This window comes from Lactuca sativa, chromosome 8 (genome assembly GCF_002870075.4).
Source record: "Lactuca sativa cultivar Salinas chromosome 8, Lsat_Salinas_v11, whole genome shotgun sequence".
Lineage (NCBI taxonomy): Eukaryota > Viridiplantae > Streptophyta > Magnoliopsida > Asterales > Asteraceae > Lactuca > Lactuca sativa.
The window spans coordinates 274,973,161-274,989,515 of NC_056630.2; the positions used below are offsets into that span (position 1 = coordinate 274,973,161).

The window sequence follows — 16,355 nt, forward strand, 5'->3', positions numbered from 1 at the left end:
ATATATATATATATATATATATGTTTGTAACAATGTAAATATGAAGGACAACATATAGCTGATAGCTGTGATTCCAATTTGTGACCCCAGGTGATTCGGGATCTTTTCGAATTTAAAAGTGAACAATCCATGATTCTAGTTGAAAAGGTGGAATCTGTTGCTTCAATCGTTGAGCGTTTCTGTACAGGTGGCATGTCTCTTGGGGCTATATCCCGTGAAGCCCATGAAGTAATCGCCATTGCAATGAACCGAATATGAAGAATGGAGCTCAACATTTGCTAAAGCAAAGGCCATAATCGAGCCTGAAAGAGAGGATGTATATTGCTACTTCTCTTAAATTAAATTTTTTGACTAATTTACCCTTGAATTCAGGTTGTTGTTTTCACTTTGAGTTTTACTTGACACCAATGACTAATTGTCAATACAGTTCTAGCAATTCGTTAACCCACTTCATATTTCACTTTCCACCCAATATGCATAGATTAATTCTTTTTCTTTTATTTTGTTTATTGCATTTGGCTACTTCTGTAATTTTAAAATTAACCTCACGATATGAATTGTAGGTGTTTGCAACTCCTTAAGTTCAGATGGGATTCCATCCAGATGCATGGGCTTCATTTTATCTTTCTCATCTCCCTGGTTATTTAGGTTGCAATCCAACTCTTAATTCATTATTTTTTATTTTCATCATTTCCAAGAATAAAATATTCTTAACCTTTCGGAATTTTAAATCCTAATTCTGTTTTTCTTGTGTTTTTGTAGGTGAATTCTTGGCTTTGACTGGAGAAAAGCTTAATGGAGCTGAACTTGTTGCATGTGGCATTGCTACACATTATTCACTAAGTGGGGTATGCAGTTTCAACCGATGATTTTTTTACATATGTAGGGAGAACTGAAAAAGAATATATGATGATTTGAAATTTATTTATTGATACTTACTGAAACTTGCATGGATTGAAGAACGCCTTGGTCAACTCATGACAGATGACCCTTCCATCATATCAGGTTCTCTTGCTCAATATGGTGATCTTGTTTATGTAGATAAAACCAGTGTTCTTCACAACCCTTTTGTTTTTTTGTTAAATGTTAATCGTTACTGAAAGGAAAAAAAATCAAAATTTGTTTTCGTTTTGATTTATTTGATGTCTCGTGTCTTGCAGGTTCATGGTGGGAAAGGGGAAAACAAACATAGACAAATTCACTTGGGTGGTTATTCCTTTAAAAAAAATTGCAACCTTTAGTTATCAAAATAAGATTAATATTTTTATAATACAAATTTGATTAAAATCAGTTTTAATTTGATGTGAAATAGGTTGCTTTGGCAAAGCAGAGAGTTGATGAGTACATATATACTAAGATGATGCAGAAAACTTGTGTAAGTTTCTTTATTTGTAATATCTTGTATTCAAAGTAGAATGTCCTAATAAGAATTAATTTTAAAAGTAGAATGAAAATGACAAGTGATTTTGTGTTGTGTTTACAGGGTTGATGATGAAAGCGAATAGCTCTAGAGTTAGAAGAGGAAAAGAAAGCTCAAGCTGAAAGAGATAAGATGCTGCAAATGCAAGTGTTGCATTCTTCATTCTAATTGTTAGTATTAAACACGGAGTAGATTAGATGAATGCAAATTTATATATTGTAAGAAATAGAATTATATGACATTAAATTTTATGCAATAGATTGTATTTTTGTATATGGTGTTTTATTTCTATTATGAGACATTAAATACAAATTTAATTTGAAAATTAGTAAATCTATAAATAATGTTGTTTTAAACATTTAAAATTATGATACACAAAAATGTGTGTCATCTTCATTTATGACATGGCCTTTCTTGACAGGGGCTTTCTTGATACGCATTGCGTGTCATTAACACGCGCGTTGTAAGGTTACGACACGTGAATGCGTGTCGTCTTCCTTTATGACAGGGCCTTCCTTGATACGCATTGCGTGTCGTAAACACGCGTCGTAATTGCACGTCGTAAATGAGCGTCGTGAACGCGCGTCGTCTCTCTTTATGACAGGGCCTTCCTTGACGCGCATTTGCGCATCGTCTGAGCCTTTTACGACGCGCAATGAGCGTCGTAAAAGGTTGTTTTTCTAGTAGTGGAAGGGGTCCGATTTGACTTGGGAAGCGGAGTCAGAGATACGGGAGCAGTACCCCGAATTATTTGCGGAGCACGACTTTGAGGGCGAAATCTAATTCTAGTAAGGGAGAATTATAACATCTCGAACTCAGGTATATCACCTTGGCCCTTCATCTTTCCTTAAGTTGTCACTTTTATCCCTTGTGTAGTTTGTGTGATAATCGAGTACGTTGGGCGTAATAGAGAGTACGTCGCGCGTACTCGTGAGCATATTCATGACGCAGAGGTTGCCTAGTACGCGGGGCATACCATGCCCAGAATGAAACCCTAATTCTAAATGAGCCCCCTATTTAAAGAACGTTATGGCCTCATTGTTGGCCACCATTTCCAGAGACTTGTCCATCCAACACCCTAATCCTCGTTCTTGTAGCTAGAGAGTGCCTTTCAGAGCTTGTTGGTGTGTTCTTGTGCTTTAGGAGTGGAAAGGAAGCTTTGGAGAAGAAGGAGTAAGAGCCCAAGCACTTGGACCGGAGCTTAGCAGTGTGAGAAACTTCATTTGGAGGTATAAAGCTTCAAACTTTCTTCCTTTTATGTTGTGTGTTCTTATATGGGGTGTTTTAGGGTTTTTGTCCCAAAAGTTGATGGCTTTGTGAGTTGATGAGCTCTAAGAACCTAGATATGTCCCTTACTAGTGTATTTCGTGTTATAAGGTCATAAAAATCCAATCTTGGTCATTAAGAACTAGCCATGCATGGCATATGAGCTTAAGGAAGAAAAAGGATGAAGGTTTTGGGTGTTTAAACCCAAACCAGCCATGCAAAGGCAAAAAGTCTTCGACTTTATGGATTAAGAGACTGTAGGGGGTCCAGATTTGTATTTTGAGCTAAGGTCTTAAGTGATTAAAACCATAAGTGAGATAAGAGTAAAAATGGGATGTACGCCGAGCGTAAATCCCAGTACACGGGGCGTAGGGGTCAAGCAGCCCGATATCAGCATAGCGGTCGAGTATGCCCAGCGTAAGGATCTGGTACGCGCAGCGTACTCGCAAGCGTTGTCTTTTGTTGACTTTTAGGGTTTGGTCAACAAGTGGACTTTTGGACTCATGAAAGGGTAAAATCGCCTTTTACCCTTCTGTGAGAACATAGGGAGGGTTGTTTAGCTTAATGAGTGTTGTTATTAAATGAGAATTTCATTTGTGTGCGTTAGGCGGGGCTAGACCGGAGACTTGAGTCCGAGATTATTCTGAGATAGTTCGAGGTGAGTTTTCTCACTATACATTACCTAGGGTGGTATTTATGTTTGACCAGAGGGTCTTATGTGCTTGTTGAGTTATGCATGATTATGTGATATGTATTGTATGATATATTATTGTTGCTTAGACCGGACCGGAGGGTCCAACGAACTATGAGGCCAGAGGGTTCTCAATCAGACTGGATCGGAGGGTCCAACGAGCTAGACCGGACCAGAGGCTCCAACGAGCTACGGGACTAGAGGGTCCTGCTGAGACACATGGGCCGGAGGGTCCTACAGATTTATAGCCTCAAGTGGCTAATATGTGTATGTGGTATTTTGGGGAACTCACTAAGCATTCGTGCTTACCGTGTTATGTGTTATATGTTTCAGGTACCTCGGGAGATAACGGGAAGGCGTCGGTATGATTGTACACACACACAGTCGTGATGGAACATGTTAAAGGATCCTGTATTTGAATAATTGTATTGGAAACTTGTTGGTTGTTTTTTAGAATTTATGATGAGACATATGTTTTATAAGTTTTAAAATTGAAAATTTTGTTTTGAAAAATCATGTCGTTACATACACCTCGAAGCAGTCTTGCAAACAAGAGGCTGTTATCTTCTTATTGTGCTTTTTCATCAACAACCAATTATCATCCAGAAACAAGCTTTAAACATTCAGTAACATCGTACAAAGAGGATGTTGGTTTTGTTTCCAGAAGTCTGCATGCCATAAGTCTTCTCTTATAAGAGATAAAATAAATAATTGTAACTGACAAAGAGGTAGTACCTAAGGTGAGGGTTTGCCACTAGTTATTGAGAGCTTTAGCTTCCATTATTACATAAATGGATAAAATGGACACAAACTCAGACATGTTAGATACTAAGATGGACACATTCAAGTTATACATCTAGAAAGCTTGAATCTTCCAAGTACCATAACAACCATCATGGAATATGATACGAACCTATCCTATTTTGATTCTATTAGAATAACAATCCAAAAGTGTTGAAAGTATAATGTTTTTTCCAAGAATCCCATCACATAGAAAATATTGGTTGACCTCTAGTGCAAAGAGAAGTACAAATCCAAAATTATTGAAACATCTACAAATAGATATTATAAGGATGTAAACATAATACTTGGAAAGTTAAGAATAAGATATTAAGCCAACCATTTTCAAGGAAAACACATGAGCAGTGGGTTAGAAAAGTTATAAAAGAAGATGAATGTAAAGTTACATGTAGCAGCATAGTGTGTCTTCTTTCCTATTGTGAATAATTAGTTATTACTTTGAATGGAGAGATTGTTGATGTTGAGTATACTTAAAATACAGTGCAAAATAATTAATGTTTGTGAATATGGCATTTGGTTGAGTACATGGTGTGCCGCAATAAAAGTGAAAATATGAAAAATGAAAAGCTTAACGAGGATGTAATCAATTAAGAAGCAATAATTTCTACATTATGCAGTTTGATTACATATTTTTTATTCGATTTAGAATTGTCCTAAAAATGACCGTATAGATATAGAAGCGTTAGAAGAAAAAGATAATTACAGGGATGAAGAAGTGATGAAAGAAGAAGAAGAAGAAGAATATACATTTAGAGACACAGAAGTGCTCTAGAAGACGATGATTGTATAAATGGAGGAGGTAAGACATGGTTATAAAACAAGAAGGCAGAAACCGAATATTGGGAGATTTATCTCGTTCATTTTAAACAAGAAACAACCACGTTTTTTATGTTCTACACCTAACTTTGCATACACAACAGCCATATATTCCCTTTTCCATATATATATATATATATATATATATATATATATATATATATATATATATATATATCTTTATTACTTATTATGAAAATTTGGTCAAATGCTGAAAATTAAGAGGTACAAATCATTAGTGCATCATGTACAATGACTTTATGCATTAAAAGAATACTGAATCTTATCCAGTAAACATTTATGAAAAAGTCAAATAAGATGATGATAAGATTTTAAATTGGTCAAAGTTCGACCAAGTGTTCCCCATATCCAATTGAATCGGTAAATACTAAATCTTATCCGGTCAACATTTATGAAAAAGTCAAATAAGATGATGATAAGATTTTGAATGGGTCAAACATTGACCAAGTGTTCCTCATATCCAATTGAATCGGTAAATACTGAATCTTATCCGGTCAACATTAATGAAAAAGTCAAATAAGATGATGATAAAATTTTGAATGGGTCAAAGTTTAACCAAGTGTTCTTCATATCCATTTGAATCGGTCTAATACGATGTACACGTTATAAAGCATTTCATATAAACTAAAAGAGGCACATTGATCTAGCATTCGTCTATCATGAATGCCTAGCCATTGACCGCAAAACCTTGGTTCTCTCTCATGCTCGCTGTCTCCTCCTTTGATTTTTCTTTCTACTAAAATCGAATGCGCCAAAAATGTCTTACGTTTAATCCTAGCCCATGTATAAGAAATCTCTATCTGTTCGTCATTTTGTTTAACAAATTTGTTATGTCATTTTGTTGATCCGCACCCGTCGCTTTGCGCGGGTAAACGGCTAGTACCTTAATAAGCATTTAGCCTCAAATGTTGAATTTTTAAGAGGTACAAGGTCTCAATGCGATTTGTTAAAACATTTTATGCACTAAAATCTTATTTAGTCAACAAGTCACTTTTATCCCTTAAATATCTCTACCTAATCACATTCATGGAACTGAATCCGTCAAAATTGACCCAGTATTAACCAATTGAATCGGTCAACTTCCCTGCTCGACCCTTTTATCGCCCAAGTGTCACTAAAAACCCAAGATAACCTTCGTTTCCCTCATTCCTTTTGTGAAAACCCATTCTTTCTTCCACCATTCAATAAACCTATTACCTGTCACCACCATTGCCACTTATATGGTGGTGTCTAGCTCTGTTACATGGTCTACAAACTTTGTAGGTTCCAAGTACCTTTCTTTTCCCTCTATTTATTCTTCGTCGGTTTATAAAATTAATCATACAGGTGAGTATTTCATTAGGGCTTAAATTTTTACTATTTTTGATGATACACATGCATACATGTTTATAAAATCATTACTTTTACTATCAAAAGGTTAAAATTAGTGAATATGGGAAGTCGAGATAAAGCTCAATAAGAAAGATCGAGATTTGGAACATATAAAGGTATTTGTATCTCTTTATACTATCATGTTATTCAAAATATTATTGATGTTTGGAACACATCATTGGTTGCATAGCTTAGACTGTGGTTTTGATTTTTCAGATATGGGTTCTATAGCTTCGATTGTGGTGTTGATTTTTTTGTGGTGTAATATGGGCAGAACACGAAATCAGGTGCAAGTATGTTTCTTTAATTTACCATTTTCTCTATCTTCGAAATCCGGTTGCTCATATCTTGGTATCCCTGAATTAGCTAAAATTTAAAAGATTCATTCAAATCAAAAGTACCATAAATATGGAAGAAATAAAGGGGATTTGTTGGTTTACCCTTTCATATTTATAGCTCTTTTAAATTCCAATTCAATGTTGAAGATGAAGAGTGTTTTCGTTTGCTAGAAATGAATTCGATTTCATTTATATTTTCTGTTATTGATTTTGATTTCTATGTTTCTATCCATTGCAGGTTAGATCCACCTAACCCTAGAACTGCCACTTCTATGGTATGTTCTCACAAACGAGCAATAATTGAGTTTGATTTTTTGTTTTTATTTTGTTCATTTTCATTTCCTCTCTCACAGACGAGCCCTAATTCTATATGGTTATCACTCTATTCTTCTTCTACTTTAAAAAATCTCACAAATGTTTGACATGTGTTGATTTTATAGTTTGTCTTTTGATTTTAGGTTTGATTGGTCCATCAACAGTTATTGAGACATAAAGACGATGACAAATCATAAGATACTTTTCGGTTCTAAACCCCTCTTTTCATTTTTTCTCTTTAATGCTTCAATTTTCACTCATCGCTACTTATACATACTGATAGTGTTTGTTTTTATGAGAAAGATACAGTACAAGGTGGACATGAGTGTGTATTTGAGTGGTTAGTACAGTTATCGACATCATCATTCACCTTTAGGTATGGTCAGCCTGTTTTAGAAAATGTTTTGTTCAAAATATAGTTTTTAGTTTATTTCAAGGATACTCTGAGTTGTTTCAATGATGTTGTTTTGATACCCCACAAGGCCTGCTTTTGAGGGGGTTAAGCATGATGTTTGAAATTTATATTTGTAGAATGGGGTGTAGAGTATTATTGGAAATGAGTTTTTTATTTTTATTTTTATTTATTTATTTATTTTTGCCATGGGGATCTGGTAATGACGATGTTGAATTGTTATTTTTTTTTCAATTTTATGATATGAATAATATCATTATCAATTTTTTTTGGCAATTCCAATAGAATGTAATTAACTTTAAAAGTAAAATGATCTACATATGTTGTGAAAATGGATTGTTTTAGCAAATGTGCAATCTTAATATTTTATTACCCACTTATGTTCTATGTACTATGTACGTAGTGCTTATAACAATAAGTTGTTGTATGTTCTTGTATTGGTTACTGTGTCCCTTCCTTCATGCATCTATCTTTTGTTTGCAAATTAATTGATTTACTAATTGCACAGATAGCTGGAGTTTTTGATTTGCTTAAGTAGACAAAAAAGAAGTTGAAAGAAGACGATCAACCTGGTATGTTTTCATTCTAAATACGCAGATAACGGGGGTTTTCAAGTTGTTTAAACTTTAATGTTATACGAATACTTCTATGTTAAATATGTCACTATGCTTTGCAATTCTATGATATTAAAAACATTTTGGTAACTATGTAACTAATTTTATAAATGAAACACTTTGTTCGCACCCCCATCATTCTCTTGACACATCCATTTGAGATTAGTCATTAAATCTTGAAATTTTGTTGAATTAAAACTTCCAAGATGCTTGATTTTGATATAATATTGTAAAAGGTCATTATCTTAAAAATCATGAATGAAGTAAGTATTCTTAAATTATAACGATGTGTTCCGGTTGTAACTTAAACCCTGCCCTTTCAAAGTAAATTGACCAAACCATCAACCTTAATTATAGTAGCTAAAAATGAAGTCTTTGGCAGATTTTGCAAAAGGAGATTTTGAAAAGGAGCTACACGCCAACAGCTCTAAGAGTATGTTTTTTCTAGAAGAGCCAAAACCATTTTAATTCCTTAATTTTTTAAAATCAATCACTTCCATTTCCAACACTTTGGACTCTATATAATGACCATGTTATTATCTGAACCTTTTGTATTTGTTATAGGTTAATGAGTATACTTCTCATAAACAACTTCATTGGAAGAGATAGAATCAGCTTAACATGCACTACTTCAGTCCTGATAATAAAGTAAGTTAAAATATGTGTAAATAAACAACTAACATTATCAAATCTTTAGGGGATATTAAATTTTAAAAGATAAAAAGTTCATTTCCTTCTATAATACTGAGTTAGTTTGATCCAATTTTGGAATATGTGAGCAATGAATATTTTTTTACGATATTGCCTTTTTGTCAGTTGATTGTCAATTAATTCCATTTTTTTATTTTCAGGTTAATCTAAAGTTGTCTTAGCTTCCATCCATAGACACTTTAATTAATTTCATTTTAATGTTAGTTTTAGGTATTTTCAAGTTTCATAAGTACGATCTTCATGTCATATACTCATAATAGTAAAATATATTTATTTTTCTTTTTCAATAATAGCATTGTCATCGGTAAGGTACTTCATCCCATCATGCTTTATTTTTGGGTTATATGTTCATTTCACTTAAGGAGTCAAGTGTTGGCATGATGATTGAAGACTGTGGTTTTATGTTGAAAAAAATATCAATGTACTTTGATGAAACATGTAAATGTCCATATTAAATACTTTTGGTTGTGGCTAATAGCAGCATTACAACGAGGTTAAAACATCAAACCAGTTGATTAGATTTGAACCTTATTTGCTGATGATATTTATAGTTAAATAATTAGTAACTTACATGTATGTTGAATAGAGTGGACAGAGAATTAAACAATTTATGGATGTAAAACTCTTATTTTGTTATTCCTAACTATATAAAATTGTGTATTTTTTGGTAGCAATTTTCCAATTCTCCTTTCATTTTATTGATTTAGAAGAAATGTTGGCTTCAGAATTAAATATCTTTGATATGTTTTTTAGAAAAAAATGAAAAACTTGTGCAATGTGCTTGATAAATAATTTAATATATCTTTGGTTCATAAAAAGGATGACCATTTTGATCGTTTAGAAATCTTTTTGTCAAAGAAAACAAGACTAAAATTTAAATATTCTATAATTTAGATAATAAACATAAACCGTCTCTATTAAAAAGTCATAAACTTTTATTTTTGTTTGTTTGAACCAACACTTTTGTGTTGTGTAACATATATCTTAGGTTTTGTAAATTACTTGTTTGAGCGAGAAATGTCAATAAAATATAACATAATATTATGGTGAATTTGTTTGACATGATCTAATTTCATAGCTCACACTTTAATCGTTGAAGATTCGACGGAATAAAAACTAGATTCGTCCAAAAATTATTTGCCAAAAACAAAATGCAATATTTTATCATTGAAACTTAATCGATTATTAGGTTATATTATTTCGCGGGTAACATTATCCATAAGAAATGAGAATGTCGATGAGATTAATGATTATTTGATCAACCGATTCCATTAATAATAGAGAATTCATTATAGTTTTGATGAATCCATAGATGACGATATAAATAAATTTTATCTTGTGGAATTCTTCAGCACACTCACCATTAGTAGTTTACCCCCTCATTCCCTACGACTAAATGTTGGGTATCAATAATATTTTTAGAGAATCTTGATCCATCAATTGGATTGTATACCGACACCCGATTGATATGTAAAAGCTTTCAACACAATGTCATTGATGTCGAAATAGTTGTTGGTTAACATGCTTGAAAGAGGGTATTTTTGCGAAGGATGTCTGAAGATGACATGTTTTCCTTCATGATAATGAGAACAATTTCCAATTCGATTATGTTTCGCGATGACAATCAATAAAGCTCAAGGACATACAATTCCATATGTAGGTATATATCTTTGAGAATCGGTTTCTCGCATGGCCAACTTTATGTGACATTGTTCAAATGGATATAATGTATCAATACAAAAGTATTTGTGAAACCTAATGAAGAATTCAAAGGCAGTGAGAAGACTCACCTCATAGAAAATGCTCACCTGCTACTTCTCTCATTGATAGAACATCGTTGCTACGCACCACCTAATCAGCCAAACCAGATAAACCATTAGCTCTTCCTCCAAACTAGGTGCTTGACCAAATGTCAACTCAAGTCAAAAGTCAATGGTCCAAGTTGACTTTAGTCAACCGCCACATCATGGCCATCTATGGCCACGCCATGGCCGTCCACTAACAGTCCTTCGTGATTTTCCCCACTGTTACGTCGTGGCGACCTATTGTCACGTCATGGGCATTGGGTTTTCAGCAGCTTAATGGGTTAAGTTGCTTTCTTCGCTCCTAAGACCCCCAAAGCTCAGATCTAGTTCGAAACCATATCTATAAGGATAAAGTTTCCAAATTTATCCATTAAGACCACCCAAAAGGTTAATATCTCAAACTCTAGGTTTCAAAGAGGCGAAATAAGACATGAATTTGCCCATTAAGTACTTATTCCGAAACTTTTGTAGCTCATTAACTCTAGATCAGATTATATTATCAAAATCACCACAAAAGTTGGTGTTTTATATACATGCATGTCCAATGCATGTCTTGAAACCATAATGAGTCAAAATAAGGGTTTTCCGTTAAAATCTCATGCATGGATTAAAATCCAACTATAAACCAGATCCACACCAATGATCATGTCAAATATTCCATAGATTCATAAAGTTGCAAACTTTATGAGATCTCATCACTCCAACCTAAAAGGACATGAAAATTTAGTGACAAAACATAAGATGTAGCAACCTATCATGATACAAATCGAGTCTTGCATACTTAAAAAGGTCCAAAAAAGTGCCAATACAAAGGATGAGGACTAGCGTGTGGAATCTTAGCTCACTTCTTCTTCTTTCTTCCTTCTAAAGCTTCAAAGAACACAAAAGGGATCAAAATAAGAGAGGGGGAATTTAGGTTTTCTCGGATCTCAAAGAGGCTAGTGGAGACTGAGGGTGAGCAAACTCTAGCCTCCTCATTCCTTTAAATAGGGATCAAAACCTGGAAAATATGGTTTGTCATTTGCCAACTGCCATGCGGTGGCGGCTTAAATGAAATACACAGACTGTACTACACTCACCACGCCGTGGCACCTCTACACCATGTCGTGGCGAACCTTAAAATGCCAAAATTGAAAATAATATAAAGTACCTTGGGATCCGGGTGTTACATGTCATTACCTTACAAAGAACACACTGACATACTTTCCCAATCAAAATACATTATGCATGTTAATACTACCTCTGTCTCATATTTATTGTCCACTTTTGACTTTTGAATTTTGTATTCTTAAACTTTGATCTTAAATATTTTTATTTTAGATATATAATACATGTTTCAAAATATATGAATGGATTGTGTTTTAAAAGTCGTTTTATTATTATAAGTTTCATCATGTATTACATAACACAAATAAAAATATTTAAGGTCAAAGTTGAAGAATAAAGACTTCAAAAGTCAAAACTGGACAATAATTATGGGACGGATGGAGTAGTATTCAAAGGTCACATGGATGATGGGGGGATGTTTTGTTGGATTAGTGTCTAAGTCCATAACTATTTTGGTATGTACTTGACCCGATGGTGCATGGTCCTTTTGGGTTGCCTTCACCAAAGCAACTTGATTGGAGAAATAAATAGAGAGAGAGGTTATTATGATTTATTAATATGTTATAAGAATAATATATTAAAAGAGAAATCATATTTGTTTAATTAATATTGGTCAATAATTAATTAAGAATTAATTTTGTGATCAAGTGTAATTAATTAAACTAGAGGGGCTGAATTGTAATTATGTGATAGTTACAAAAATAAGGTAAGAATTATCTTATAAGTGTGGTGGACGAATTTAAGGTTGGAAAAGCCTTAGAATTCGAGTATGACAAGGATACAAGGATTATCTTATTGGTTGCTTAATGGATAATCAACTAGATAAGGATAATGACTGAAACCATATCTCTACACCTATATAAACACCCCTAGGGTCATGAATTCGTGTATCCCTTCCCAAGAAGTCCTAGGGACGAATTCTAACCTCCCTCCTCTCTCTTTATACCTTCTCCACTTGCTTATGGTGTTTGTGAGCCATTAGAGGAGTGACACTTGTGACTCTAAGCCTTCCAAAGTCAATTCAAGGAGGAATTGGATTGTTATTGCTATATAACAATCAAGGTATGTTCTTAAACCTAATTATATGTTAATATTGATTTCCATATGCTAGAATTAGGGTTTATAGTCTTGGATTCAAAGTATGTACAATAGAGAAACCTAGATCCAAGCATTAGGGTTTGTATGAGCACATAGGATGTCTTATGACCAAAACCCATCAGTGGTATCAGAGCCATGATTGGTTTCTATTGTATTGATGCTTGATGTTACTGAAAATCGTGTTTTGGCCTCACAGTTCGACCTGACTCGGCGAGTCACTCTTGGACTCGGCGAGTCAGCCCTACTCGGCGAGTTCCAGAGGGTGACTCGGCGAGTCGGTGCGCCAGACAGTGCTTATCTCGGGATTTCTTGCTGTTTTTGCATTGGGATAATTACCTTATCATGTTAGATTAATATTAATCCGATTATATGATATATTTGACTATAATTTTAATCTAATTGAAGATATTTATCAATTAATAGGATAATTGTTTCCTTATAAGATAATTGATTAATTATTTTAAGTAAATTGATAAATTATTTTGCAAGAAATCATCAAATATGGATAATTATGTGATTAAATGTTAATTTGAATTATTTGTTATTTGATCCTTGTTGTTGTGAAAAGTTTCATATTTGGCCCTTTAGGTTTTATAGTTTAAAATTTGAACCCCAAAAGTTTTTTGTTTTGAAATTTAAATAGTTGAAACCCTAATGTTTTGAAAAATGTTTCAAAACTTGCCCTCAAGTTTTGGAATTTAAATTTTGATTAAATGGTTTAATATGTATATTTAAATTCTAAACCCTTATGGTTTGAAATGTTTCAAAAGTTGCCCTCAAGTTTTGGAATTTAAAAGTTGATTAAAAGTTTAATTAGGAATGTTAAATTCTAAAACTCAAGTATAGTTTTGAAAAAGTTCAAATCACACCCTTATGGTTTTATTAACTAATTAAGGTGTTTAATTAAAGAAGTTTAATAAATCCATAAAAGTTTAGGTTTACAATTTAAGTGAATTAAAAGTATAATTGTTAAATTGAACCACCTAATATTTTAAAAGTGTAAAATACACCCTATACTATATATAACATTAAAAGTCTAACATTATATATATATGTATGAGTAAAAGTCAGTCTTACCGTTAGTAGGCCTCATTCACGAAGCTAGTCTATAAGGGGTGTTTAAGGAAATTGCCTATAAAATGGCGATTGAATGGGTATCCACTCTTACCCACCGCACTCTTGACTAGTGGAGGGTCGTTAGCCGAACGGGTAGGATAGGACGAAACCTTCCTTATAAGTATAATGAAGTATAAAAGTAACTAAATGTTTTCATATAATTCCCAATCTTAGTTACTTAGGCAAAAGTGAATTGATGCAATTCCATGAAATTACACTTTGTGCCCTTGCGAAGACGTTAGTGGAGCGTGTGTGGTTAACCGGCACACTAAATGGGTCTAAGCAAAGGTAGCAAAGGGTGACTCAATGTTTTTCATAGTTCGGTGGAGCGTGTGTGGTTTACCGGCACATCGAATAGGCGACTGTAACATGTGAGGGCACCATGTAAGTTTGCATGGTTATTCACGCCCGCTTTGTGATCCTCTGCATCCCAGTCACAAACAAGAGGGGCATATCGAGATTTAAACATGCCATTGAAAGTTCAATGAATCTCAAAGGATCTAGGAGTTTTCATAGATTTAAAACTTAAAAATAATTTTCGTTTTCCATGGTGGAAATTAGTGAATCGTCATTCACTTACCTTCAAATATTCTGCAATTAGGGTTACGGCATCCCTCTCCCGAGTTGTAGAATATTGTGTTGGGTCCTAGCCTTAGTATCTCATTTGGGTGATTTACTAAGGACTCAATCTATCAACTAACTTGAATTCGTTTTCTCCCATATTGTAGATGTCAAAGTTCGACAACTATGGTTTTCCCAAATCCCGTGGAACAAGCTTTCCACATGAAGACGGTATTCCACGATTCAATCGAGGAACAAGAAATCATGCTTCACTTCCTCCTCCTCCTCCAATTATCCTCCCTAACCCACAAGATTGTAAAAATGAAAGGTTCAATATCACTCAAGCCCTTTTGGCAAGTAAACATAAAGAAGGAAAGTCGGTGTGTGCACACGTCCTAGGGATGAAGTCGCGCATTGATAGACTAAGAATGATGGGATCCGTTGTTAGTGAAGAGATGGCTGTTGATTGGGTTCTTTAGTCACTTCCCAACTCATATAGTGAGTTCGTAAGAGAGTACTATATGACGAACCACAACGTGACCCTATAGATCTCACCTATATGCTTATTGCTGCCGAATCAGCAATGGTTTGGTGCAATAGAAAAACAAAGTTGATTGGTGAATCTGCCTTCAAGACCTCTATGGATATAGACAATGGCAATGAAAGACATGCAATGATCGAAAAGTTTGATCATAAAGGCGATGTCTGAAGTAGTTCCATGTGTTGTTCCAAAAGAGTCAACTTGTTTTTATTGCCAAGAGAAGGGGGCATTGGAGACGAAGTTGCCCTAATTACCTAAGAGATCTAAGAAATGGGAGAGTCAAAGGTATGACTGCGCTTTAGGTAAAAATCCACTATCTAACTCCATTAAGTTCCTATTCATTGATTCTTAATACATGATGTAATAAGATTACATTTGAGTGTTTTGTAGGGTCGGTGAAGAGAAAGGAAGCTTGATAAGAGAGCAAGATGAATCTAATCACAAGAGATGGATCTCGATCGCATGGACTTGAAGATTAGATTTTGAGCTTAGATAGTTATGATAGAGTTGTTAGAAATTTTCTTTTGCACATAGTTTTCAATGGATTCTGCATTGTAAGGACAATTTTTTCCGCTGCTTTTATAAATAAAATAAATTTTGTTCGACTTATTTATTTGTTTATTTCCTTACAATGAAATCGTTATGAAAATTGATGTTCGAATATTTCTACAACGAATGGATATGATTCTTAGTTATGCTATTTATGGAAATGTCAAGAATTTACCAAATAGGGAGAGTTTCTCATCGCCCAAAGTTTCAATTGGACAGAAACTTGGAATCATGCAACGTGGATGCACGATGAATGAGAAATTTCGTATTTGGAAATTAGACTGATTCGTTGACAAAGTGTCAAGTGAAGGACTAAGAGATCGAGCACACAAAGTTGCGTATTGATCAAGTCCACCATAAGAGTAACAAAGATATTCGTCATGATTTACTAAAGGTTTAGTAAATATGATTATACTTACAAGATTATGTGTAATTCTGAATTGATTAAAGGGTTTAGATCAATAGCAGAACGAATAAGAAGAATCAAGTAGGCAGAAAGATAAAAGTTTCTTCATTCTAAGAAGATGGGAGAGTAGCTTTTATGCTTTATGATAGGTCTTAATGATTAAGAACCATATCTCAATTGATCCTCTAAGTGAGTCTTAGTACAATTGTATGTCTAAGAAGAGGAATCAAGAATTGAAGAAATGGTTAAATCAATAAGTCAATCATACTTCGTTCCAATAACAAGTCTTAAAGTTAAGATTGTGACAATGAGTGAAAAGTATTAAAGGTTTATAACATTCATCAAATGTAGGAAGTTGTGATGTCTTGAATAAGACAAAGGCCAACTAGTACCAAT

General features: G+C 33.9%; 1 protein-coding gene across 1 annotated transcript; it reads left to right on the plus strand.

Annotated features, from left to right (window-relative positions):
* Nucleotides 1-587: 587 nt before the first annotated feature.
* Nucleotides 588-4,950, plus strand: LOC128127979 (3-hydroxyisobutyryl-CoA hydrolase-like protein 2, mitochondrial). Its single transcript, XM_052766733.1, has 6 exons — nucleotides 588-648; nucleotides 763-855; nucleotides 961-1,078; nucleotides 1,161-1,209; nucleotides 1,313-1,375; nucleotides 4,825-4,950. Exons 1-6 carry the CDS (start codon nucleotides 588-590, stop codon nucleotides 4,948-4,950), a joined length of 510 nt encoding a protein of 169 aa, XP_052622693.1.
* Nucleotides 4,951-16,355: the final 11,405 nt, after the last annotated feature.